At 43.6% G+C, this 27,350-nt stretch overlaps 1 protein-coding gene across 1 annotated transcript; it reads left to right on the top strand.

Moving 5' to 3' along the window:
- Window positions 1-24,557, top strand: LOC145358904 (L-selectin-like). The gene is made up of 9 exons (XM_080213278.1): window positions 1-30; window positions 1,905-2,012; window positions 2,761-2,782; window positions 5,134-5,241; window positions 7,163-7,270; window positions 13,643-13,828; window positions 19,017-19,196; window positions 20,727-20,840; window positions 24,532-24,557. The coding sequence occupies exons 1-9, from the start codon at window positions 1-3 to the stop codon at window positions 24,555-24,557; spliced, it is 882 nt and encodes a 293-aa protein (XP_080069404.1).
- Window positions 24,558-27,350: the final 2,793 nt, after the last annotated feature.

Genomic DNA, 27,350 nt, shown 5'->3' with positions numbered 1-27,350 from the left:
ATGGTTTCTATGGAAACAATTGTGAAAATGGTAAGGGCTGGAGAAAACAATTGGCCGTAGGTGTGTATTTGAAAAGGTAATCCAGGCACGCCTAATCTCCTGCCGCCTGGTCGAGTGGGATGCCAAATGTGCTGGTGTCCTCCCTGTAATTTGTTCAGGTGGATATTCTTCATTAATAACTCTCTTGATATTGACAAATTCTTGGACAATTTTGTGGTCAAGCCTATTTTTCTCCCTTTTGGCGTCCACACATCCAAAGATATTTTGGGTGGCATGGTGGCACAGTAGTTAGCACTGTTGCCTCACAGCGCCAAGGACCCGGGTTCAATTACAGCCTCATGGGTTTCCTCTGAGTGCTTCGGTTTCCTCCCACTGTCCAAAGATGTGCGGGTTAGGTTGATTGGCCATACCAATTGTGCCCTGTTTGTGAACAGAACTCCCACTCACCTGATGAAGGGTCAGCGCTCTGAAAGCTAGTGGCCTGTGCTACCAAGTAAACCTGTCGGACTTTAACCTAGTGTTGTGAGACTTTTTACAATATTTCCTTTCCCAAGCTCACAGAGTCTCCTCATAAAATGCTGACCACTCATTTCTCTCTCTGGTATATTATTGATTTGATTTGGTTGATTTAAATGCAGAGCCTTCTGACCAACCCCAATTATAACAACAACAGAAAATTGCTGGAAACCAGAGAGAGACTGTGGGAAGTAGTCTTTTACTAATACCAGGACCACTGTAGAGACCAATAGAGACCAACACTTTTAAAACAGATTTTGATTTGATTTGATTTATTGTTGTCACATGTATTGGTATACAGTGAAAAGTATTGTTTCTTGCTTGCTATACAGACAAAGCATACCATTCATAGAGAAGGAAAGGAGAGAGTGCAGAATGTAATGTTACAGTCATAGCTAGGATGTAGAGAAAAATCAATGTAGTGCGAGTTAGGTCCATTCAAAATTCTGATGGCAGCAGAGAAGAAGCTGTTCTTGAGTCGATTGGTACGTGAGCTCAGGCTTTTGCATCTTTTTCCCAAAGGAAGAAGGTGGAAGAGAGAATGTCTGGCGTGCGTGGGATCCTTAATTATGCTGGCTGCTCTTCCAAGGCAGTGGGAAGTGTAGACAGAATCAATGCATGGGAGGCTGGTTTGCATGATGGATTAATAGTAATATTTAACATTTAGCTGTTAAGTAAGGAAGTGCAAGTCAATTTAGCTGCAGTGCCTGCTGAACTGTTGAACTAGAACTGTTGAACTATCAGCTGCATTTTTTCAATTGTTGCTCTGGCTAACTAACTTAGATGTGGAGATGCGGTGTAACTAACTCAGCACAGCCCATGAACAAAATAAATGCTTTTGGTCTCCATAGTTCAGTTTCACAGCACACAGTCTTTGCTCAGTGAAGTACTACATATCTCTTAGATGAATCTAGATCCCAAATCCCAAATTATTTTCCAATTGCAACCATTGCATACTTCCAGCTTTATTTTTTCTTAACTTATTCGTTCATAGGATTTGATTTGATTGATTTGATTTATTATTGTCACATGTATTGGATATAGTGAAAAGTATTATTTCTTGGACGCTAATCAGACTAAACATATCATTCATAGAGTCCAGGAAGGATGCTGTCTATGGTGTAAAAATTGGTGAGAGTCGTAGCAAACATGCCGAATTTCCTTAGCCTCCTGAGAAAGTAGAGGGGTTGATAGGCTTTCCATCTATAGCTTTGGCATTGTTGGTGATCTGGACACCTAGAAACTTGAAGCTCTTGACCATTTCCACCTCATCATCGTTGATGTAGTCAGGGAAGGGAAGATTCACCATCCGAAAATTCCTGGCCCATGTTAGATGGCTTCCGGCAGAGGTGGGCCCAATATTAATGCTCGTTCCATTGTCTCTGCAGAGAAATGCAAACCAACAAGCTGCAACAGAAGAGGTGCATGTGTTGAATTGGTTACTGGTTTTAGTTGTATTTGCAACCAAGGATTTTATGGAAGCAACTGTGAAAATGGTAAGAATCAGCAAAAAAACGTTCTTCAAGATTGTAATCTACTGACAGTTGCCAGAGCTGCACTCCATGTGTGTCCATGGCCTTCTGACTTCTTGTCCAAGTGGACAGTTCTTCATAACTGACCCAATTATTTGATATTGACCAACTATTGTAGCAGGAAGAGCTTCACAGCTGAGCTGAATCCCGCCTTTATCTGATATACATTCTCCAGCAGGTCCATAGAAACATAGAAGCAGGAAGAGCCATTTGGCCCTTCGAACCTGCTCTGCCATTCATTTTGGTCATGGTTGACCATCAAATTAACATCCTGGTCCCGCCTTTCCCCCCCATTTGCCTTGATCCTTTTAGCCCCAAGAGCTAAATGTAATATAGAAACACACCGAGAACTCTGCCTGAGTTTTCCTTTCTCTCGTTCAGAAACACTGACCTCATGTTTCAGTTTCCAACTGTTGTTCTATAAACTCAATGAAATCTTTTTCAATCCATTGCTTAGTATCACACTGGGCACACACTCATTAAAGCAATGATTTAAGGTCTTTTTAATAAGTATAGGTCACAAATCTCAAATTATTTCTCTTTTACAAACATTCTATTCATTTTGGTTGAACAAATAATTTTAGCCTTTATATTGGGATTTTGGAATGGGGAAGATGACAAATCCTATTGAACTTGTTTCGTTGTCATTCAGCCTGTTCATGACTGATCTGTCACCCAGTGCCTATTTCCGATATCTCTTTATTCCCTTTAGGTATTGAACTATTGCACGTTCGGCGGGACTTTTTGATTAAGACAAAGTTCATAAGAGTCAATAACAGGCGCCAGAGAAGCCACAATATCCTCATGCCGATCCATACATTGTCCAATTTTTGCAAAAATTTTTATTAGTTCATCTGCCATATGTTAGTAAATATTTTCTACAGTAATAACAGAATTTTCATTAAGGGAGCTCGTAGTGTCATTCAGAAGTTACAATGATTCTGGGCATTGTGCGGGCTGCCTTCTAACCCTCGATGTTGTGCTGACCTGTGAAACCAATCTAAAGCCCATCTAACCTACACTATTCCAATATCATCCATATGTTTATCCAATGACCAGTTAAATGCCCTTAATGTTGGCGAGTCCACTACTGTTGCAGGCAGGGCATTCCATGCCCTTACTACTCTCTGAGTAAAGAACCTACCTCTGACATCTGTCCTATATCCATCACCCTTCAATTTAAAACTATGTCCCCTCATGCCAACCATCTCCATCTGAGGAAAAAGGCTCTCACTGTCCACCCTATCTAACCTTCTGATCATCTTATATGCCTCTATTAAGTCACCTCCTTACCTTCTTCTCTCTAATGAAAACTGCCTCAAGTCCCTCAGCCTTTCCTCATAAGACCTTCCCACCATACCAGGTGACATCCTGGTAAATCTCCTCTGCACCCTTTCCAATGCTTCCACATACTTCCTATAATGTGGCAACCAGAATTGTACGCAAAACTCCAAGTGCGGCCACACCAAAGTTTTGTACAGCTGCAACATGACCTCATGGCTCCGAAACTCAATCCCTCTACCAATAAGAGCTAACACACCATACACCTTCTTAACAACCCTATCAACCTGGGTGCCATATGTGAATATTATGTGAGTATTCCTGGCAAAAGCCCCACCCATGTGTACTACATTTGTCTATGTTAAATGCCATCTGGTACACATGGACCCAATGTCAATGTTTGCCTTATCTCCACAGAGAAATGCCAAGCATTAAGCTGCAATAGGAGAGGTACATGTATTGAATTGGCTGGTGGGTTGAGGTGTATCTGTGACCATGGTTTCCATGGAAACAAATGTGAAAGTGGTAAGAATCAACAAAAAAAGTGTTATTCGAGATTGTAATCTACCGACATTTGCCAGAGCTGGACTCCATATGTATCCGTGACCTTCTGACTTCTTGTCCAAATGGACAGTTCTGCATAAATGACCCGAATATTGACTAATTATTATAGCAGGAAGAGCTTCACAGCTGAGCCGAATCCCGCCTTCATCTAATCCCAGATATACATTCTCCAGCAGGTCTATAGAAACATAGAAGCAGGAGCAGGCCATTTGACCCTTCATGCGTGCTCTGCCATTCATTTTGATCATGGCTGATCATCAAATTCAACATCCTGGTCCCGCCTTCCCCCCCATATCCCTTGATCCCTTTAGCTCCAAGAGTAAATCTAATATAGAAACATACTGAAAACTCTGCCCGAATTTTCCCTTCTCTAATTCAGAAACACTGAACTCATGTTCCAGTTTCCAACTGTTATTCTGTAAACTCAGTATAGCCGATGAATAAATGGGGTCTTTTTCAATCTATCGCTTAGCTAAAGCAGTGATTTAAGGTAATTTTAATAAGTATGCCTTCTAAAGGCTGCAGAACAAGAGATAAGAAAGTTAACGTTCAAGAAACACTGAAAATTTTCCAGCAATGTAGCAAGGCTTTAGGGAAAGTGAACATATTATGATGGTGCAAAGCAAGTACAGTTATTCCCTTCAGCACTCTTTCTGTCACAGTCGCATCTTTGACACTCTGGGAAAGATTTTCACTCCAGGCATCTGACCCCTGCAGCCAGGGTCAAATGGGGGTCCGAAGCCAGTGCGGGTGTCAGAAAATCGTTACCTGCATTGGCCAATTAGTGGCCAGAGAACAGGTTTAGTGCCCAATTAAGGACATCAGCCAAGCTATGAAAGCTTAATTAACTTCCAAGTCCAGATGACCTTTTGTCAGATCTCCCCCAGCTTTGGATTCGAAATGTCAGCTCTTTTCTCTCCTTATAGATGCTGCCAGACCTGCTGAGATTTTTCAGCATTTTCTCTTTTCATTTCTGAAAGCTGGATGGCCAACTAAGGCCAGGCTGTTGTCAGGCAGGGTCAGGGGTTTGGGGCTTCAAAGTCCATCTCTGTGGCTATGAGGCCACCTCCAGGCAGGTTGGATGGTTCCCACATTATAACCTCTTGCACACTTGCCCTTCCAAAAAAACTTTAGTTCTGAACCTTGAGTTATGTGAATATCCCTGGCAAAGCCCCAACCCCATGTTAAATGCCATCTGGTAGACATGGACCCAATGTCAATATTTGCTTTATCTCCACAGAGAAATGCCAAGCGTTAAGCTGCAACAGGAGAGGCACATGTATTGAATTGGCTGATGGGTTGACATGTATCTGTGACCATGGTTTCTATGGAAACAAATGTGAGAGTGGTAAGAACCAGCAAAATAAATGTTATTCAAAATTGTAATCAACCGACACTTGCCGGAGCTGGACTCCATATGTGTCCGTGACCTTCTGACTTCTTGTCCAAGTGGACAGTTCTTCATAAATTACCTGAATATTGACTAATTATTGTTGCAGAAAGAGCTTTACAGCTGAGCCGAATCCTGCCTTTATCCATTCCCAGATATACATTCTCCTGCAGGTCCATAGAAACATAGAAGCAGGATGAGGCCATTCAGCCCTTCGAGCCTGCTCTGCCATTCATTTTGATCATAGCTGATCATCAAATTCAACATCCTTCTCCCCATATCCCTTGATCCCTTTAGCCACAAGAGCTAAATCTAATATAGAAACATACCGAGAATTCTGCCCGAATTTTCCCTTCTCTAGCTCAGAAATACTGAACTCGTGTTCCAGTTTCCAACTGTTGTTCTGTAAATTCAACGGAATCTTTTTCAATCCATCGCTTAGAATCACACTGGGCAGAGGTTCCACTCATTAAAGCAGTGATTTAAGGTCTTTTTAATAAGAGTAGATCACAAATCTCAAATTATTTCCCTTTTGCAAATATTCTATTCATTCTGGTTAAACCAATAATTTTAGCTTTTATATTGGGATTTAGGAATGGGGGAAGGTGACAAATCCTATTGTTCCGCTGTCATTTAGTCTGTCCATGACTGATCTGTCATCCAGTACTTATTTCCCATATTGCTCTATCCCTTTTAGGTACTGAACAATTGCATGGGACTTTCTGGTTAAGGCAAAATCTTTAAGAATCCAAACAGGCCCCAGAGAAGCCACAATGTCCTTGTGCCTATCCATATGTTGTCCAATTTTTGCATCAATTTTTATTTGCCATGTGCGAGTAATTATTTTCTGCAGTCATAACAGGATTTTCATTAAGGGAGCTTGCAGTTTCATTCAGAAGTTTCAGTAATTCCAGGCACTGTACAGGCTGCCTGCAGAACAAGAGAAGGGAAAGTTAAAGTTCATGAAACACTGAAAATTCCTCAGCAATGTAGCAGGGCTTTCGGGAAAGTGAACATATTATGATGGTGCATAGCGAGCACAGTTATTCCCTTCGGCACTCTTTCTGTTAATGCCACATCTTTGACACGCTGGGAAAGGTTTTCACCCCAGGCATCTGGACGCTGCAGCCAGGGTCAAATAGGGGTCCAAAGCCAGTGCAGGTGTGAGAAAATAGTCACCCAGTGGCAATCCTTCTTACATTGACCAATTAGTGGCCAGACTATAGGCTTGGAGTCCAATTAAGGACAGCAGCCAAGCTCTGAAAGCTGGTTGGCCAATAGGAGGTCAGGCTGTTGTCAGGCAGATCAGGGGTTTGGGGCCTCAAAGCCCATCTATGTTGACAGGAGGCCAACTCCAGGTGATGGGACTGCTCCCACATTATAACCTGTTGCTCACTGGCCCTTCCAAAAAACCTTTAGTAATATAGAGACATAGAAACCCTACAGTGCAGAAGGAGGCCATTTGGCTCATCGAGTCTGCACCGGCAACAGTCCCACCCAGGCCCTAACCCCTTAATCCAACATATTTACCCTGCTAATCTCTCTAACCGATGCTTCCCAGGACACTAAGGGACAATTTAGCATGGCCAATGCACCTAAACCACATCTTTGGGCTGTGGGAGGAAACCGGAGCACCTGGAGGAAACCCACGCAGACACGGAGAGAACGTGCAAACATCACACAGACAGTGACCCAAGCCGGGAATCGAACCTGGGCCCCTGAAGCTGTGAGGCAGCAGTGCTAACCACTGCGCCACCATTGAACCTTGAGTTGTGTGAATATTCCTGGCAAAAGCCCCACCCCTATGTATTATACTTGTCTATGTTAAATGCCATTTGGTAGACATGGACCTAATGTCAGTGTTTGCTTATCTCCACAGAGAAATGCCAAGTGTTAAGCTGCAACAGAAGAGGTGCATGTATTGAATTGGCTGGTGGGTTGAGGTGTAACTGTGACCACGGTTTCTATGGAAACAAATGTGAAAATGGTAAGTGCTGGGGAAAAAAATCAAAACATGTTATGTTATAGAATCATAGAGGTTTACAGCATGGAAACAGGCCCTTCGGCCCAACTTGTCCAAGCCGCCCTTTTTAAACCCCTAAGCTAATCCCAGTTGCCTGTATTTGGTCCATATCCCACTATGCCCATAAACGTTTTTTAAAAGACAAAAATGTACCTGCCTCTTCTACTACCTCTTTTGGCTTGTTCCAGACACTCACCACCTCTGTGTGAAAAAACTGCCCCTCTGGGCACTTTTGTATCTCTCCCCTCTCACCTTAAACTTATATCCTCTAGTTTTAGATTCCCCTACCTTTGGGAAAAGATATTGACTATCTAGCTGATCTGTCCTCCTCATTATTTTGTAGACCTCTATAAGATCACCCTTCAGCCTCCTACACTCCAGACAAAAAAGTCCCACTCTATCCAACCTCCCTTATAATTCAAACCATCAAGACCCAGTAGCATCCGAGTAAATCTCTTCTGCACTCTTTCTAGGTTAATAATATCCTTTCTATAATAGAATGACCAGAACAGTACACAGTATTCCAAGTGTGATCTTACCAATGTCTTGTAAAACTTCAACAAGATGTCCCAACTCCTGTATTCAATGTCCTGACCCATTAAACCAAGCATGCTGAATGCCTTCTTCACCACTCTGTCTACCTGTGACTCTACTTTCAAGGAGCTATAAACACGTACCTCTAGATCTTTTTTGTTCTGTAACCCTTCCCAGTGCTCTACCATTAACTGAGTAAGTCCTACCCTGGTTCAATCTTCCAAAATGCATCGCCTCGCATTTATCTAAATTAAACTCCATCTGCCATTTGTCAGCCCACTGGCCCAACTGATCAAGATCCTGTTGCAATCGGAGGTAACTTTCTTCACTGTCCACTATGCCACCAATCTTGATGTCATCTACATTTACAAAGTATTGGTAATACCATTTACAAGGTAAATGGTAGGACACTGAAGAGTGTAGTAGAACAGAGGGATCTGGGAGTACAGATACATAATCCCCTAAAAGTGGGGTGACAGGTAGATAGGTTTGTAAAGAGTGCTTTTGGAACATTGGCCTTTATAAATCAAAGTATTGAGTAAAAGAGTTGGAATGTTATGGTGAGGCTGAATTCAGAGTATTGTGTGCAGTTTTGGTCACCTAATTACAGGAAGGATATTAATAAGGTTGAAAGAGTGCAGAGAAGGTTTACAAGATGTTGCTGGGATTTGAGAAACTGAGTTACAGAGAAAGGTTGAATAGCTTAGGGCTTTATCCCTGGAGCATAGAAGAATGAGGAGAGTTTTGATAGAGGTGTATAAAATTATGATGAATATAGGTAGAGTGAATGCCAGCACGCTTTTTCCACTGAGGCTAGGGGAGAAAAAAACTAGAGGACATGGGTTAAGGATGAAAGGGGAAAAGTTTAAAGGGAATATTAGGGGGGGCTTCTTCACACAGAGAGTGGTGGGAGTGTGGAATGAGCTGCCAGATGAAGTGGTGAAAGCAGGCTCATTTTTAACATTTGAGAAAAACTTGGACAGGTACGTGGATGAGAGGGGTGTTGAAGGATATGGTCCAGATGCAGGTCAGTGGGACTAGGCAGAAAAATGGTTCGGCACAGCCAAGGGCCAAAAGGCCTGTTTCTGTGCTGTAGTGTTCTATGGTTCTATCTGCAAATTTATTAACCATGCCTCCTATATTATCATCCAAAACATTAATATAAATGACAAATAACAGTGGACCCAGCACTGATCCCTGAGGCACACCGCTGGTCACAGGCCTCCAGTTTGAAAAGCAACCATGTGCAACTGCCCTCTGGCTTCTGTCAAGAAACCAATTTTGTATCCATTTAGATACCGCACCCTGGATCCTGTGAGATTTAACCTTATGCAACAACCCACCAGGCGGTACCTTGTCAAAGGCCTTGCCAAAACCTTCTGGGCGGTAGTGTCAAAGGCATTGCCAAAGTCCATGTAGACAACATCAACTGCACTGCCTTCATCTACCTTCTTGGTTACCCCTTCAAAAAACTCAATCAAATTTGTGAGATATGATTTTTCACTCACAAAGCTATGCTGACTATCCCTAATCAGTCTTCACGTTTCTAAATGCCTGTAGATTCTGTCTCTCAAAATATCTTCCAACCACAGTTGTGAGGCTCACTGGCCTATAATTCCCAGGCTTTTCCCTGCAGCCCTTTTCGAACAAAGGCACAACATTTGCCATTCTCCAATCTTCAGGCACTTCACCTGTGACTATCGATAATTCAAATATCTCTGCCAGGTGACCCGCAATTTCCTCCCTAGCCTCCCACTATGTCCTGGGATACACTTCATCAGGTCCTGGGGAATTATTTCCCTCGATGCGCTTTAAGACTTCCAACACCTCTTTCTCTGTAATATGTACACTCCTCAAGACATCACTATTTATTTCCCCAAGTTCCCTAGCATTCATGTTTTTCTCAACAGTAAATACTGATGAGAAATATTCATTCAGAATCTCACCCATCTCCTGTGGATCTGCACATAGATGACCATGTTGCTCTTTAAGAGGCCCTACTCTCTCCCTTGTTACTCTTTTGCACTTTATGTATTTGTAGAAACTCTTTGGATTCTCCTTCACTTTATCTGTCAAAACAATCTTGTGTACTCTTTTCGGCCTCCTGATTTTCTCCTAATTCTACTCCGATACTCTTCAAGGGATTCACTTGATCCCAGCTGCCAATGCATGCCATGTGTCTCTTACTTCTTCTTGACCAGGGCCTCAATATCCTAAGTCATCCAGGGTCCCTACTTCTGCCAGCCTTGCCCTTCACTCTAAGAAGAATGTGCTTACCCTGAACCCTGGTTAACACTTTTGAAAGCCTCCCATTTACCAGACGTCCCTTTGCCTTCCCACAGACTCTGCCAATTAACTTTTGAAAGTTCCTGCCTGATACCATCAAAATTGGTCTTGCCCCAATTTAGAATTTTAACTTTTGGGCCAGACCTATCATTTTCCGTGGCTATCTTAAAACTAATAGAAATATGGTCACTGGTCCCAAAGTGATCCCTCACTAACACTTCTGTCACCTGCCCTTCCTTATTTCCCAAGAGGAGGTCAAGTTTTGCCCCCTCTCTAATCGGACCATCCACAGACTGAATGAGGAATTCCTCCTGAATACACTCAACAAATCTCTCTCTATCCAATGCTCTAATACTATGGTTGTCCTGGTCAATGTTGGGAAAGTTAAAATCTCTTACTATTCCACTCTATTTTTCTTGAAGCTATTTGCTCCTCAATTTCCCGCCAACTATTTGGAGGCCTACAATACAACTTTATCAAAGTGATTTCCCCCTTCTTATTTCTCAGTTCTACCCACATAGACTCAGAGGCCATACCCTCAGATATATCCCCTCCCAGTACGGCCGTGATGTTCTCCCTAATCAAAAGTGCAACTCCCCCTCTTCTCTTTCCTACAGCATCTGTACCCTGGAACATTGAACTGCCAGTCCTGTCCCTCCTTTAGCCATGTTTCAGTAATTGCTATAATATCCCAGTGCCACATACCCATCCATGCCCTGAGCTCTTCTGCCTTGCCCGATAGGCCTTTTGCATTGAAATAAAAGCAGTTTAATTTGGACTTCCCTTGCTCTCTGTCTTTCCTTTGCCTGATTGGTCTGGTACTAGGATTACTGACACTGCCTTTAATACTTAATGTGCCCTCTTTAGTTCTGTGCTGTCCTCAAACTTCTTTTCTGTCTCCCTAATGCTCTGGATCCCACCCCATTGCCATTCACAGCCATATCCTGAATTTACTTACCTAATATTCACTGATATAAATCAAGAAACCTTGGCTGATTTTTCACTCCCCTCGCCCAGACACATTGCTTCATCTGAGATCAGCTTCTGCACAAGAGTGGACATTTTGACCTCCATAGCTCAGGAGGACTGGATTTTCACAATGACATAGAGTCTCTGCTCATGTCTAATTTTGATGACCCAAGTGTGTGAAAAACAATGTGCACAGGATAGACCTGATCTGAACAGGCCTTGAACTTTGTGCCATCCTTTGAAGAGGTAGGGTATCTATTGAAGAGGTAGGGTGCCCTTTTAGGCATGTTCCCAGATCACTTCTGGGGGAGGTCAGATGCATCTTGGGATTGTTACAATTAGGCATAAATGTCCATTAGAAGTGCATAAAAATATTAGCCATCAAGCTCATCGGAACTGTCAAACATAGAAGTATAGAAAAAAGGAGCAGGAGGAGTTCATTTGGCACGTTGAGCTTGCTCCACCATTTATTACAATCATGGGTGATCATCCAACTCAATAGCTTAATCCTGTTTTCTCCCCATAACTTTTGATCCCATTCGCCCCAAGTGCAATATCCAGCCACTTCTTGAACACATTCAATGTTTTGGCATCAACTACTTCCTGTGGTAATGAATTCCACAGGCTCATCATTCTTTGGCTGAAGAAATTTCTCCTCACCTCCGTCCCAAATGGTCTACCCTGAATCTCAGACTGTGACCCCTGGTTCTGGACTCCCCCACCATTGGGAATATCCTCCCTGCAACTACCCTGTCTAGTCCTGTTAGAATTTTATAAGTTTCAATGAGAACGTCCCATTTGTCTGAACTTTAGTGAAAACGGTCCTAACCTACTTAATCTCTCCTTATACACCAGTCCCGCCAGCCCTAGAACCTGCCTGGTATACCTTCACTGCACTCCATCGAGTGCAGAAAAGGAGAACAAGATTGCACACAATACTCTAGATCTGGTCTCACCAAGACCCTGTATAATTGCAACAACACATTCCTGCTCCTGTTCACGAAACCTCTCGCAATGAAGACCTACATGCCATTTGCCTTCTTTACTGCCTGCTACACCTGCATGCTTACCTTCAGGTCCCGCTGCACACTCCCCTCTCCAATTTACAGTCATTCAGATAGTAATCTGTCTTCTGATAACCTCACATTTATCCAAATTATACTGCATGTGCCATTGATTTGCCACTCACCCAATCTGTCCAGATAATTCTGAAGGATCTCTGCATCCTCATCATAGTTCACCCTCCCAACCAACTTGGTATCATCTGCAAACTTTGAGATGTTACATTTTGTTCCCTTATCCAAATCATTAATGTATATTATGGATAGCTGGGGTCACAGCACCAATCCCTGTGGCACCCCATTAGTTACTGCCTGCCAATTTGAAAAGTATCCATTAATTCCTATTCTTTGTTTCTTCTCTGTCAACCAGTTTTCTATCTATTTCAATACACTTCCCCAAATCCCATGCGCTTCAATCTTGCATATGTCAAAATGAACTGTCAAAGGTAACTGTAAAGCAGTCAAGGCATTCAAAACTTTTAAAACTTTGAAAAAATATGTTTTTGTGTCTTTAATAAAAAAAATTGCTTGCTATTTCACCTGTCTGTTGACATATCGTGAGTGTTATCATTACCTGATTAGTGCTACATGACTGATTTTGTAACCTTCCATTATCACAGTAGGGTGCCATCCATTTCACAGTTTAAGTAATGCATAAGGAAATCAACAAATGCCTGACGGAATATCTAATAACACCTGAATAGAAACCTAAGGGCATTCATTCACTCTCCAAGACACCTTATGAACCGCCTAGAGACTTTGAGCACTTATCTGTTGTATTCAATAAGAATCTACTGATGACCATGAAACTATTATTGTTTGTCAGAAGAACTCATCTGCTTCACTAATGTCTTTAGCTGTCCTTACCTGGTCTGGCCTACATGTGACTCCAGAGCCACAGCAATGTGGTTGACTCTCAGCTGCCCTCAAGCAACAAGTAATGGGCAATAAATGCTGGTCAGCCAGCAATGCCCAAGTTCCATGGATGAATAAAACAAAACTTCCAAAGTTGCACAGTGATAAATATTCTGTGCTTCTGTAGTTTCATTTGCCTTTGGCGAGCTAAAATCATACTCAAGCCAGGAATTGATAGATTTTTGGAGACTATGAGGGTCACCGGATATGAGAAAAATGCAGGAAGATGTAACTGAGCCAGAAGGTCAGACCTAACTGAATGGCAGAGCTGCTCCTCTGTCTTACTGTCTTAAACATATTCAGATGTTAAGACAGGATTTCCTGCTACCACTCAATACTTTTAATGGTGGCCACACAGTTTGAAACTCAAACGGAAAATGCTGGAAAATCTCAGCAGGTCTGACAGTATCTATAGAGAGAGAATAGAGCCAACGATTGGTTTTAGATTCCAGCACCCGCAATATTTTGCTTTTATCTGAGTTTGAAACTCGTTTGTTTAAAACACAAACAAACCTTTGGCTCTCATATACATGACATATGATACTCTGCATTCGACTCTTTTGTTCTCCAGTTAGATTCTGCCCAGCCATTACAAAACCAGACCATAGCACAGTTAAGTGTGAAGGATTCCATGGAGAGAACCATTTCCAATCTGTGTGCACGTTCGCTTGTGAGCAAGGATTTATCCTAAATGGGAACATTTCAACAACATGCCAAGCATCTGGCGCCTGGACTACAAACAATACATTCTGCCAAGGTCAGCATGGTAGTTTATTAAAAGCTAATTGTAACATTTGATAGAGCTTATCATAGAATCCCTACATTGCAAAAGAAGGCTATTTGGCCCATTGAGTCTGCACCAACCACAATCCCACCCATCCCCTACCCCCATAACCCTATGTATTTACCCTGCTAGTCCCCCTGACACTAAGAGGCAATTTAGCACGGCCAATTCACCTAACCTGGACATTTTTGGACTGTGGGAGGAAACCCACGCAGACACAGGGAGAACGTACAGACTCCACACAGTCAGTGACCCAAGCCAGGAATTGAACCTAGGTCCCTGGCACTGTGAGGCAGCAGCGCTGACCACTGTACCATCATAATCCCAGCCATTCTCTTAGTACCCACTCTATCAAACCCTTCCAGGATTTTAAAGGCCATTGATTGGTTACCTGCCAGCTTTTTCTTTTTAAGAGAAAAGCGACCCAGATTGTTTCCTCCCACCCCCACCCCCTCACCCTCTACCCCCTTCCCTCCACTCCAACCCCCCTCCATCCTCCAGTCCCATCCCCCACTGCCAACACCCAACACCCCTTCCCTCCATTTACCCACCCCCTCAGTGCCAACACCCTCCACCCAAACCTCCCTCCCTCCAACCGCCCTCTTCCCTCCATCCCACCTCCCTCCCTCCACCCCACCCCTTCCCTCCACCCCACCATCCTCCCTTCACCTCACCCACCGTCCACCATCAACACCTCTCACCCAAACCTCCTTCCCTCCACTTACCCCCCCATCACTGCCAACCCCCCTCACCCCCCTCCCTCCACTCACCCACCCTCCACCACCAACACTCAAACGCCCCCCCACCCTCTCTCTCCACCCCACCCACCGCCACCATTCCTGGTATCAATCTTGTAAAACAGTTCTCCTCCTCTGCTGTGCCTCTCTATTTGGTTTATAAAACTGCAAACAAAACTGTACACAACAATGCAGATGTGGCCTGACCATGATCTGACTGCAGTGCCATCGTGAGGAAGTTTAACCTTATCAGATGAAATGTGAACCAAAATTATGCGGGGCAATTCAGGTGGACACCCTGCAGAGAAAAGCAATGAGTTCCCCTGGTACATTGGGCAGCGTTTATCCTTCAAACAAGATTACCAATAACAGATTAACTGGATATCTATCTAATTTGCTGCACAAATTGGCAGCAATGTTTGTCGACAAAATACCAGTGACCACACTTCAAGATTATTTTGTTGGCTGTAAACCACTTGAGGATGTCCAGAGGACGTGATATGAATTGAAAATGTTTTCTTTCTGTGCCCACTGGAGCCTGTCCTTTTCCTTCTTGCTAATATTCTCCTGACTGAGGGAAGCTATATCAATATAGTTTTTTTAAAGTTTATTTATTAGTGTCACAAGTAAGCTTACATTAACACTGTAATGAAATTACTGTGAAAATCCCCTAGTCGTCACACACCGGCGCCTGTTCGGGTAAACTGAGGGAGAATTTAGCATGGCTAATGCACCTAACCTGCACGTCTTTCAGATTGTGGGAGGAGCACCTAGAGAAAACCCATGCAGACACGGGGAGAACATGCAAACTCTGCACTGACAGTGACCCAAGGCTGGAATTGAACCATGTCCCGGGCGCTGTGAGGCAGTAGTGCTAACCACTGTGCCACCCAAATATTATGATTAGAGAACATTTGCTATGGTAATTAATTCAGTAGGCAGGTATGGATAGTTCTGTGGATGGAACTGGCTTCCCGCATGTTGCCTTTTAAACCCAGAGGAAACAGGAAGAACATGCAGACTCCGCACAGACAGTGATACAAGGCGAAATCGAAGCCAGGTCCTGGCGCTGTAAGGCAGCAGTACTAATCATTGTGGCACCACAGGTTGTTATTGAGGGGAAAGGTGACATGAATGAAATGATTGCCATAACCTGGGCATTTGTTGATGCTGACATTTTGCTGAATGCTCCAACTCTGTTAATTTACATCCCTTTGTCTTTTTGAAAGAAAAGAATTGGCGCTCATTGAAAATAGCTGGTGAAGCGACGTGCGATTCTTGCGAGAACTCTGTGTGTGCTTGCTGCAGATAAATTTTGATTGTTTTAAATGCAGCCAGATTCTCAAGACCTTTAAATTGTCTCTGTGTGAGTTTGTGAAGCAGCCAGGACCTTCTGAACACTTCTTGCACTGGGCTGTGACATTGCACAGGATTCATGCCATGTTAAATTTCTGTTTCATACAATGCCAAGCCAAAGAGGCCACTTTTCCAATCTCTCATACACATACCTCCCCCTGCAGTCAGATCTCAACTCAATTTCAGAACTACACTACCCCATTCATATATCGATGTGAAGGTATATCAGTGGTGTCAAATAGGTAACTGAGTAACTGTCTCCAGGGGTAACATTTAGCTGTGCAAACAGCTTACAAACATAAGATTTGATGTTTGATTTGATTTGATTTATTATTGTCACATGCATTAGCATACAGTGAAAAGTATTGTTTCTTGCGTGCTATACTGACAAAGCATACCATTCATAGAGAAGGAAAGGAAAGAGTGCAGAATGTAGTGTTACAGTCATAGCTAAGGTGTAGAGAAAGATCAACTTAATGCAGGGTAGGTCCATTCAAAAGTCTGACGGCAGCAGGGAAGAAGCTGTTCTCGTGTCCTCAGATTTTTGTACCTTTTTCCTGAAGGAAGAAGGTGGAAGAGAGAATATCCGGAGTGCATGGGGTCCTTAATTACGCTGGTTGCTTTTCCAAGGCTGCGGGAAGTGTAGACAGAGTCAATGGATGGGAGGCTGGTTTGTGTGATGGACTGGGCTTCGTTCATGACCCTTTGTAGTTTATTGTGGTTTTGGACAGAGCAGAAGCCACACCAAGTTGTGATAGAAGAAAGAAGCAGGAGTAGGCTGTTTGGCCCCTTGAGCCTACTCCGCCATTTAATAAGATCATGGCTGATTTGATAGTAATCTCAAAGCTGCGTTTTACCTGCCCCTGACAACCTATCACTCCCTTATTGAGCTAGGATCTATCCACCTCAGCCTATCAAATACTCAAAGATTTCAGGGCAGGATTTTCCATGCCTCCCACTGTGGGTCTCGTGGTGACAAAAACGGCCCCCATTGGCCAGCAGCAGCATCTTCTCATTGCCAGCAGTGCTGGCTGCTCCTTCGTCAGGTGACTTACCTGACGAAGGGGCAGCGCCCCGAAAGCTGGTGGTGTTTGCTACCAAATAAACCTGTTGGACTTTAACCTGGTATTGTGAGACTTCTGGATTCACACAGCTTCTTCAAATTTCATTACATTGGGCTAAAATAAATTGTGTTAGTTCCTGTTTGCTTCACTTTTTCTAGAGCAGAAACAATGTGGTCGCTGACTAGAAACTGTTTTGATTTTCCACTTGATATCAAGAACCACATTGCACCAAGACACCCAAAGTAATAAGAAGCGAAACTTGAAGCAGTGCAACTTCCTAAAGAAGGTTCTTTGAACAAAAGCTTGGCTCCCACATTACACAATCTCTAATGCAGAACATTGGTGTTTTTCTAATGAGAATGTTAGCTTCAACACCAAAGCACTGCGAGGAACAGTCTTTCCTTTCACTTCTGGGTGCTGACTCAGGTAAGAAAAGCAGCTCGTCAGCCACTCTGCCGGCTTTTCTCATCATACTGTCCAGCACTCGAAGAAAGAAAATTTCTATAAACTTTTATTTCTCTACATTTTAAATAGATAGTCCCAAGCAATCATTTTACTGAAATTTATTCAAGTTGGGAGTTCAAGATTCAGATGGGAATTCTGAAAACTCATCGTACTGTCCAGCACCGCTGCCTCACAGCACCAGGTCCTTCACAGCACCAGGTTCAATTCCAGCTTTGGGTGATTGTCAGTGCGGAGTTTGCACGTCCTGCCTGATGCTATCTCTGTATCCCTACCTCTACTTTGGGGTGGCAGGGTGGCACAGTTATTAGACCTGATGCCTCACAGCGCCAGGGACCCAGGTTCAATTCCAGCTTTGAGCGACTACCTGTGCGGACTTTGCACGTTCTCCCAAATACTATCCCTGTATCCCTAGCTCTACTTAGGGCTGACACAGTGGCACAGTTGTTAGCACTGCTGCCTCACAGCGCCAGGGGCCCTGATTCAGTTCTGGTCTCAGGTGACCGTCTGTGTGGAGTCTGCATGTTCTCCCTGTGTGTCTGCGTGGGTTTCCTCCGGGTGTTCCAGTTTCCTGTCACAGTCCAAGGATGTGTAGGTTAGGTGGATTGACCATGCTAAAAAAAAATGCCCTTTGTGTAATGGAGCTTAGCAGGGTAAATACATGGGGTGGGATTGTGGTTGGTGCAGGTTCAATGGGCCAAATGGCCTCCTTCTGCACTGTAGGATCCTATGATTCTATGAAAAGCTGACAACGTTGGGTTTCCAGTTATTAAGCTGTCCTGATTTTTGGTTAAAAAGTAAGAGGAACAACCCTCAACACAGACAGGGAACCCAACCCCCCCTCCATGAACCCCTACCCCACACCACCACCCCCCACCCCCTCTGCCCACAGACACATGAGGACCTCTGCTAGGTACACAGTGAACTTCACCCCCCTCTCTGTGGTGTGCACCAGAAAGGCCCCCCACAGCCATGCCACTTGGCACTGCTCCTGGCACTGCCCTGGGAGGCAGCTCCCCCTTGGGGGGGGGGGGGGGCAGTGCCAAGGCGTCAGGCAGTGCCTGGGTCCCAGGGATAAGTGCTAAGAGTCGGTACCAGGGTAATAATCGGGCATGTCTCTCTCTCCTCCGGGGGCTACATTTACCTGTATTTTCCCCTCACCCGTTTTTTTTTGTAAACCTCGCCGACGTGAAGTCACCAATGAGGGCTGTGGAAAATCAGGAGACGTGATCTGTCCAGAGAGAATCGTGTTAATGCGGGCTCCAAACCACCCTCCTTCACTGCAGCCTAGTGCCACCTGTTTGGCTATGGTTATGAAACGAATTCCAAGCATGCCAATGGGATTCTGCCAGTGACCTGAACCAAACCGAACCAACGACAAAACAGCTCCCAAACCCTCCCCTCCTTCCCATAAATATCAGCGCCCAAATAAGCAAAATTTTAAGTGATGTTTAATCTTGTTTTTATTTGGTATGAGCTGTAACAAATATCAGAAAGAGCAGTCTTTCACTGAAACTGACTGACCAATATGTTCCTTCATAGCAATTACCTGTACACCCTTAAAGAATCCAGAACACGGCAATGTGAACTGCTCTGCTCCCTACGGTGAGACGCATTACAACATGTCTTGTTATTTTTCGTGTGATGTTGGCTACACTCTGGAAGGGAATCGTAAAACCGTCTGTGAGGAATCGGGGAACTGGAATTCACATGGTGTACAATGTAAGTGTTCTTTAAACACCGGTGCTCATTGGAGGCAGAAATATGATATAGGAGCAGAATTCGGCCATTCAGCCCATTAACCTTATCCACAGTGACACAGTAGTTAGCACTGCTGCCTCATAGTGTCAGTGACTTGGGTTTGATTCCCGGCTTGGGTCACTGCCCATGTGAAGTCTGCACATTCCCCCTGTGTCTGCATAGGTTTCCTCTGGTTTCATCCCGCAGTCCAAAAGACGTGCCAGTTAGATGCATTGGCCATGCTAAATTCTCCCTCAGTGTACCTGAACGGGTGCCAGAGTGTGTGGCGACTGGGAGATTTTCACAGTAACTCCCTTGCGATATTAATGTAAGTCTGCACTAATAAATAAACTTTATTTGTGTACATTCTGTAGCTAACCCACAAAGAATGAGATGAGGAATAGCAGCACTAAGTCAAAATTTCTTCAGCAGACTAGAGCCAGGTCTGCCTTAGTTCCCCAGAGACACTTGGAACACAAAGTCTGCCAAGACCTACCAGTGAAAAGCAAATTGACCAGAAGTGGCCCAGGGGCTATGTTCTGAATACCAGCAGGCCGCAGACATGAAGTCATATTATATTCATTAACTAGCACCATTCCACTTGCACAGATACGATCTTACATTTAATGAAAATAAAAATAAACGAGAAGTATTGGTTTCATTTAGTTATGAAAGTTAAACATAAAGTAATAGCGTCTGGAATAAACATTTTCGAAGCAAAGCATTTGAAATAATGAATAACAAAAAAATCTGTAGACACAAGCTGACCTCTGCCCTCTATTTCATTTCATTTTTTTAGCTGCTTAGGAGTCTCATAAATATTCCCTGAATAACAAAGTGGCAAAAACAGTATTTATTTTTTCCTTTCATGTGGTGTAGGCATCGCTGACAAGGCTAGTATTTGTTGCCCAACCCTAGTTGCCCTTGAACTGACTGGCAGTTGAGAGTCAACCACATTGCTGTGGCTCTGGAGTTACATGTTGGCCAGCCCAGGTCAGAATGGCAGATTTCCTCCACCTAAAGCATATTAGTGAACCGGATGGGTTTTTTCAACAATGGTTTCATGGTCATTAGTAGATTTGAATTCCAGACTTTCATTGAATTCAAATTTCACCATCAGTCATGGTGGGATCTGAACCTGGATCTCCAAAGCATTACCCTGGGTCACTGGATTAATAGCCCAGTGACAATATCACTATGCCACAGCCTCCTCTGCTATTGTCATTGGCACCGATGTCTTACTTATAAGGAACTTTGCAAGACCCCTGACTGTCAGATTTATTTTGTCTTCTTGTGAGGCGATGTCAACTCTTTAGAGTTTACATAGTCTGATCAGTTCTTAAGTGATAGGGAAATCATTAACCCAACAATCTTCAGTGTAATGCTCCAAATATGCAAACTTTAGGCACTTCTTCGAAAATTAACTTCACGGTGCCAGTGCATCAGCTGGTTCATCACATGTACCCATTCATTCATCTAATGCTCTCATTTTCTGTGTTTTGGATTCTCAAGGCACTGCTAATCAACTCAAACTAATCCTAATCGTTGTTCCTGTGGGATCAGCAGCAGCCGCTGTCTTAGTCCTCCTATCAGTGATCTTTTGGTGGAAGAGGCAAAATCAACAAGGTAACATACTGATAGAGTAACCATCATTATAACATTTAATATCATAGAATAGAATCATACAATCTCTACGGTACAGATGGTACATTCAGCCCATCGAGTCTGTACCGACCACAATCCCACTAAGGCTCTAACCCCATAACCCCACACATTTACCCTGCTAATCCCCCTGAAACTAAGGTGTAATTTACTATGGCCAATTCACCTAACCCGCACATTTTTGGACTGTGGGAGAAAACTGGAGCACCCGGAGGAAATCCACGCAGACAGGGAGAACAGACAAGCTCCACACAGACAGTGACCCGAGGCCAGAATCGAACCCGGATCTCTGGCACTGTGGGGCAACACTACTAATCAACGTGCCACTGGGCTGTCCACAAATATCTCACCTCTTACTGCGAAACGTCACAGGCCAAAAATTGATCATTAAAGCAAAACATGCTGGAACTCCAGAACAGACTGATCATTATCAGAAAAGGTGAGATTAATGTGGGTAATTTAAACCTAATTCGCAATGGGTGGCACTAGATGAAACTCTGGTTTCACCCCCAATCTCTGAACGACCCACCCATCCCCAGGCAATGTTATTTACTTTAACTCAAGTTAAAAGCTGGTGTAAAACCAAATGTTGTGGGTTTCCTGACAGACAACTGGGTTAAAATTCTCCCCATTATGTCAGAAATGATGAAGGGTCTAAGGTGATACGTTAAACTTGATTCACTTAGATACTAGCTGACCTCCTGTATATACACATCAAACGTTTTCTGTTTTTTCTTTTAGATTTCAACAATTTTTTAAACTCAAATTATTGTTGAAAGGTTTGTGGAGAGAAGCAAATTATGTTTTTTTTAAATTGGGGGATTTAGGGGATTTTCGTAGTAACTTCATCGCAGTGTTAATGTTAGCCTTACTTGTGACACTAATAAATAAACTTTAAAACTTTACTTGTTAGCTCATCAAATTTCTCAATCTGGTGACTGGGGCAATACGGTGACACAATGGTTAGCACTGCTGCCTCACAGTGCCAGAGATCCAGGTTTGATTCCTGACTTGGGTCACTGTCTGTGTGGAGTCTACACGGTTCTCCCTCTGTCTGTGTGGGTTTCCTCCGGGTGGTCCAGTTTCCTCCCACAGTCTAAAAGATGTGCTGGTTAGATGCATTGACCATGCTAAATTCTCCCTCAGTTTACCCGAACAGGCACCAGAGTGTGGTGACTAAGGGATTTTCACAGTAACTTTATTGCAGTGTTAATGTAAGCCTATTTGTGGCACTAATACATAAACTTTAAACTGTAATGAAGCTAGGTTTATGTCAGAAGAGGAAACCTAATTTCTAACAAACTTTCTGTGAACGACAATTTACTGTGTCGATGTTGGTTATTTGGGAGAAAGATCCAGCAACGATGCTAAGCAATTTAGAAATTTACCTCAACCCATTGAACGTATTTTCATTTTTTTTGTTTATTCACTCACGAGATAGAATCGTAGAATCCCTACAGTACAAAAGAAGGCCATTCAGCCCATCGGGTCTGTACCGAGCACAATCCCAGACAGGCTCGATTCCCACAATTTTATGCATTTACCCTCTAATCCCTCTGACACTAGGGTCAATTTAGCATGGCCAAACAAACTAATCCGCACATATTTGGACTGTGGATATTGCCCATCCAATTGTCTTTGGGAAGGTAATGGCAAGCCATCTTCTTGAACTGCTGTTGTCCTTGTGGTGAATGTACCACCACCACCATAACTTGTAGGAGCAGAAGTTGGCCATTTGGCCCGTCGACCCTGTCCACCATTCAATGAGGTCATGATTGATCTGATTTAATAATCCTCAACTCTACTTTCCCGTCTTACCCTCATAACCCTTGATTCCCTTACTGATTAAGGACATAAGAACGTAGGAGCAGAAGTAGGCCATCTGGCCCCTCAAGCCTGCTTCGCCATTCAGTAAGATCATGGCTGATCTTTTCGTGGACTCAGCTCCTTTTACCCATCCACTCACCATAACCCTTAGTTCCTTTACTGTTCAAAAATGTATCTATTCTTGTCTTAAAAACATTCAATGAGGTAGCCTCAACTGCTTTACTGGGCAGGGAATTCCACAGATTCACAACCCTTTGTGTGAAGAAGTTCCTCCTCAACTCAGTCCTAAATCTGCTTCCCCTTATTTTGAGGCCATGTCCCCTAGTTCTAGTTCCACCTGCCAATGGAAACGACTTCCCTGCTTCTATCTTACCTATTCCCTTCATAATCTTATATGTTTCTATAAGATCTCCCCTCATTCTTCTGAATTCCAATGAGTGTAGCCCCAGTCTACTCAGTCTCTCCTCATAAGCCAACCCTCTTAACTCCAGAATCAATCTAGTGAATCTCCTCTGCCCCCCACTCCAACGCCAGTATATCCTTTCTCAAGTAAGGAGACCAAAATTGTACACAGTACTCCAGGTGTGGCCTCACCAGCACCTTACACAGCTGCAACATAACCTCGCTGTTTTTAAATTTCATCCCTCTAGCAATGAAGGACAAAATTCCATTTGTCTTCTTAATTACCTGCTGCACCTACAAACCAACTTCTTGAGATTCTTGCACAAGGACACCCAGGTCCCTCTGCACAGCAGCACGCTGAAATATTTTTACCATTTAAGTAATAGTCCATTTATTCCTACCAAAATGGATGACAGATTAAAAATCTGTCTACCTCAGCATTGAACATAATTAATGACCCAGCCTCTACAGTCCTCTACAGTAATGAATTCCAGAGATTCTGTATTCTCTGAGAGAAGAAATTCCTCCTCATCTTTTTATTAAATGGGTCACCCCTAATTCTGAGAGTAGGTCCTCCAGTCCTAGATTCCCCCACAAGGAGAAACAATGTCTCAGCACCTACCTGTCAAGCCCCCTGAGAATCTTGTATGTAACACTAAGGTCACCTCTCATTCTGTGCAAATCCATTGAGTTGCAATAAAATCCAAGTTAGGATGGTGTGTGACAGCATGTCCTACTTTTGTCCTTCTAGGTGGTAGAGGTTTGGGAAGTGCTATCAAAGAAGGATTGACAAGTTGGTGCTGCACAGTAGCAAATTATGTTTTTTTTAAAATTGGGGGATTTAGGGGATTTTCACAGTAACTTCATTGCAGTGTTAATGTAAGCCTTACTTGTGACACTAATAAATAAACTTTACATTTTAGCTCACCAAATTTCTCTATCTGGTGATTGGAGCAACACAGTGCTTCACAGCACCAGAGACCTGGGTTTGATTATTGGCTTGGGTCACTGTCTGTGTGGAATTTGCATCCCCGTGTCTGCGTCCTGCTCCATTTTCCTCCCACATTCTGAATAACGTGCTGGTTAGATACATTGACCCGAACAGGCACCGGACTGTGGTTCTAGGGGATTTTCACAGTAACTTCATTGCAGTGTTAATATAAGCCTACTTGTGACTGATAAATAAGCTTAAGTTTGCAGTTTTAACTGTAGGTGGTACACACTGCTGCCAGGTTCCGCCAATGGCTGAGAGATTGAGTATTAAAGATGGTGCATGGGGTTCTGATCAAATGGGCTACTTTGTACAAGATGGGATCTTGAGTATTGTTGGAGATCCTCTCATCCAGGAAAATACAAGTATTGCAAAATGAAGGCATTGATTATACTGGTTTTCAGTCAGGCATAATGTTTATGTTTTATGTAACAGTGATAGCGGGAGGACCTGTGAAATAACAATGCAGTCCTGAGGTGATCAGCGAACCATCCATTCCCCATCACCACTCCTGTTCATGGTTACAAATGTAGGTCTGTGAGATGGGGCCAATTAAAATTCAGGAGTTGGTAGAACAGTGAAATAAAAATAAATTTTCCATTCTAGACCGAAATAGAAAAGGGAAGAAAAAGAAACAAGGTGACAATGAAGAGGTAAAAACAGGTAAATGAGGAAATAGCCGTGCAGTCCTGACTTGAAGTGAAAGGAGAAGTGGCACAGTGGTTAGCGCTGCTGTCTCACAGCGCCAGGGACCTGGGTTCGATTCCAGCCTCGTATGACTGCCTACCCTCTGATTAACTGCTTTCCACTAACTTTGGCTACTTGTCTTGGCAACTCTGATTTTTTTATCACTCCACCATTGGTGGCTGTGCCTCAGCTGTCTAGGCCCTAGACACTGGCATATCCACTCCACATCTCTTCACCTGTATACCTTGCTTTCCTCCTTTATGATGTGGAAATGCTGGCGTTGGACCCAGGGCGGGGGTGGGGGTGGCGACACAGCAAGAAGTCTCACAACACCAGGTTAAAGTCCAACGGGTTTATTTGGTAGCACAAGCTTTTGGAGCAGCCTGTTGGACTTTAACCTGGTGTTGTGAGACATCTTATCATTCCTCCTCCAAAACAGTCCTTTAAAACCACCTCTTTGACCAACTTTTGATTACCTTACCTGATTTCCCCTAATAGGCCAAAATTTTACATTGACTGAGTGGACATAGGCCATTCAGCCCTTCGAGCCTGTTCCACCATTCAGTAAGATCATGGCTGATTGATTAATGGTCTCAACCACACTTTCCCATCTGCCCTGCTCATAACCCTTGACTCCGTTCTCTATCAAAAATCTATCTAACTTTTCCTGAAACAAAATTAAATGACCCAATCTTCACAAAGCATTGGCCCTCTTAGCCTTCTCATCTCTGTCTTAAAAGGGACATCTTTTTTCCCTGTTTCCTACTGTTCTAGTCTCTCCCACAAGTGTAAACATCTGGTATCCACCCTAACCAGTCTCCCCAGGATCTTGCATGTTTCAATAAGATCACCTCCCATTCATGCAGAGGAGGTTTACCAGGATGTTGTCTGGTATGGAGGGGAGGTCCTATGAGGAGAGACTGAGGGATTTGGGGTTGTTTTCGCTGGAAAGAAGGAGGCTAAGAGGGGATCTTATTGAAACATATAAGATGATTAGAGGTTTAGATAGGGTGGATAGTGATAGCCTTTTTCCTCGGATGGAGAAAGCTGGCACGAGGGGGCATGGCTTTAAATTAAGGGGGGGTAGTTATAGGACGGATGTCAGGGGTAAGTTCTTTACCCAGAGGGTGGTGAGGGATTGGAATGCCCTGCCTGCTGCGGTTGTAAATGCGCCTAGTTTGGGGGCGTTTAAGAGATCTGTGGATAGGTTTATGGACGAAAAGGGATTGGTTTAGATTAGTGGGTCAGTGTTTTTTTTAAAAAAACTGGTCGGCGCAACATCGCGGGCCGAAGGGCCTGTTCTGCGCTGTAATGTTCTATGTTCTATGTTCTATGTTCATTCATCCAAATCATTGATAGAGATTGTAAATTGTTGAGGCCTCAGCACTGACCCCTGTGACACTCTGTTAGTCACAGCGTGACAACCCAAAAAAGAGCCATTTATTCTTTATCCATACCAATATGTTGCCCCTTACACCATATCTGGGTGGCACAATGGCACAGTTGTTTGCACTGCTGCCTCACAGCGTCAGGGACCCAGGTTTGATTCCCGGCTTGGCTCACTGTCTGTGTGTGAAGCCTGCACGTTCTCCCCTTGTCTGTGTGTGCTTCCTCTGGATGTTCCAGTTTTCTCCTGCAATCTGAAAGACGTGCTGGTTAGGTGCATTTGCCATGCTAAATTCTCCCTCAGTGTACCGGAACAGGTGCTGGAGTGTGGCGACTAGGGGATTTTCACAATAATTTCATTGCAGTGTGAATGCAAGCCTACTTGTAACAAATAAATAAACTTTAATGTAATTTTACCTTGCGCAGTAACTTCTGCTGTCGCACCTTATTAAATGTTTTCTGTAACTTCAAGTATGCCGCATCTGCAGGTTCCCCTTTAGTTTGTTGTTTCCTCAAAAAAATGTCACTATATGACTATAGATTCTTGATCTTGTTATTCACAAAGCCTCTTCAAAGATAGAAATCTATCACCCCTTACTGTTCTGATCCACAATTGATTCTAGTCTTATATTATGTGATTGACTCTGAATATCTTCAAGTTAACAAATATTGCATTGTCACACACAGCCCAAGAGTAATTATTTTGAAAATTAAACTTTTAAATACTATACTGCATTCGGTCCTAGTGGAATGCTGTCAGGCTTCATACACTGCTCCACCTCTTTCAGGTACCGTACCCTAAGTGGGCAATGATGACCATTCGTACCATGGGTGGGATTTTATGTCCTCGCTCATCCCAAAACTGTAAAATCCCACCCGAGATCAACAGACCTTTCCATGGTCTGCCCCTCGCCTGCTCCAATTGCTGTGGTGGGCGGGACAGTAAAGTTCCAGGCCATGAGTATGCTTGGCAAAGTACCACGGTGGTTTGTCATTGCCCTCTGCAGTATGGCTGATCAGGAAACTCTCCCACTCTTACTGCCTGCCATCAGGTGTATTGGCAGGATTTATAGAATGATCAGCCTATTTGGCCACATTATGAACTCACTGTCTGTGGCCATCAAGTCCTGAAGCGGGACTTGAACCTGGATCTTGTGGCCCAGAGATAGAGATGCTATCCA

The sequence above is a fragment of the Carcharhinus amblyrhynchos genome, chromosome 26 (assembly GCF_965287045.1).
Source record: "Carcharhinus amblyrhynchos chromosome 26, sCarAmb.v2.hapA, whole genome shotgun sequence".
Classification (NCBI taxonomy): domain Eukaryota; kingdom Metazoa; phylum Chordata; class Chondrichthyes; order Carcharhiniformes; family Carcharhinidae; genus Carcharhinus; species Carcharhinus amblyrhynchos.
This window is presented reverse-complemented; position numbering and strand designations above follow the sequence as displayed.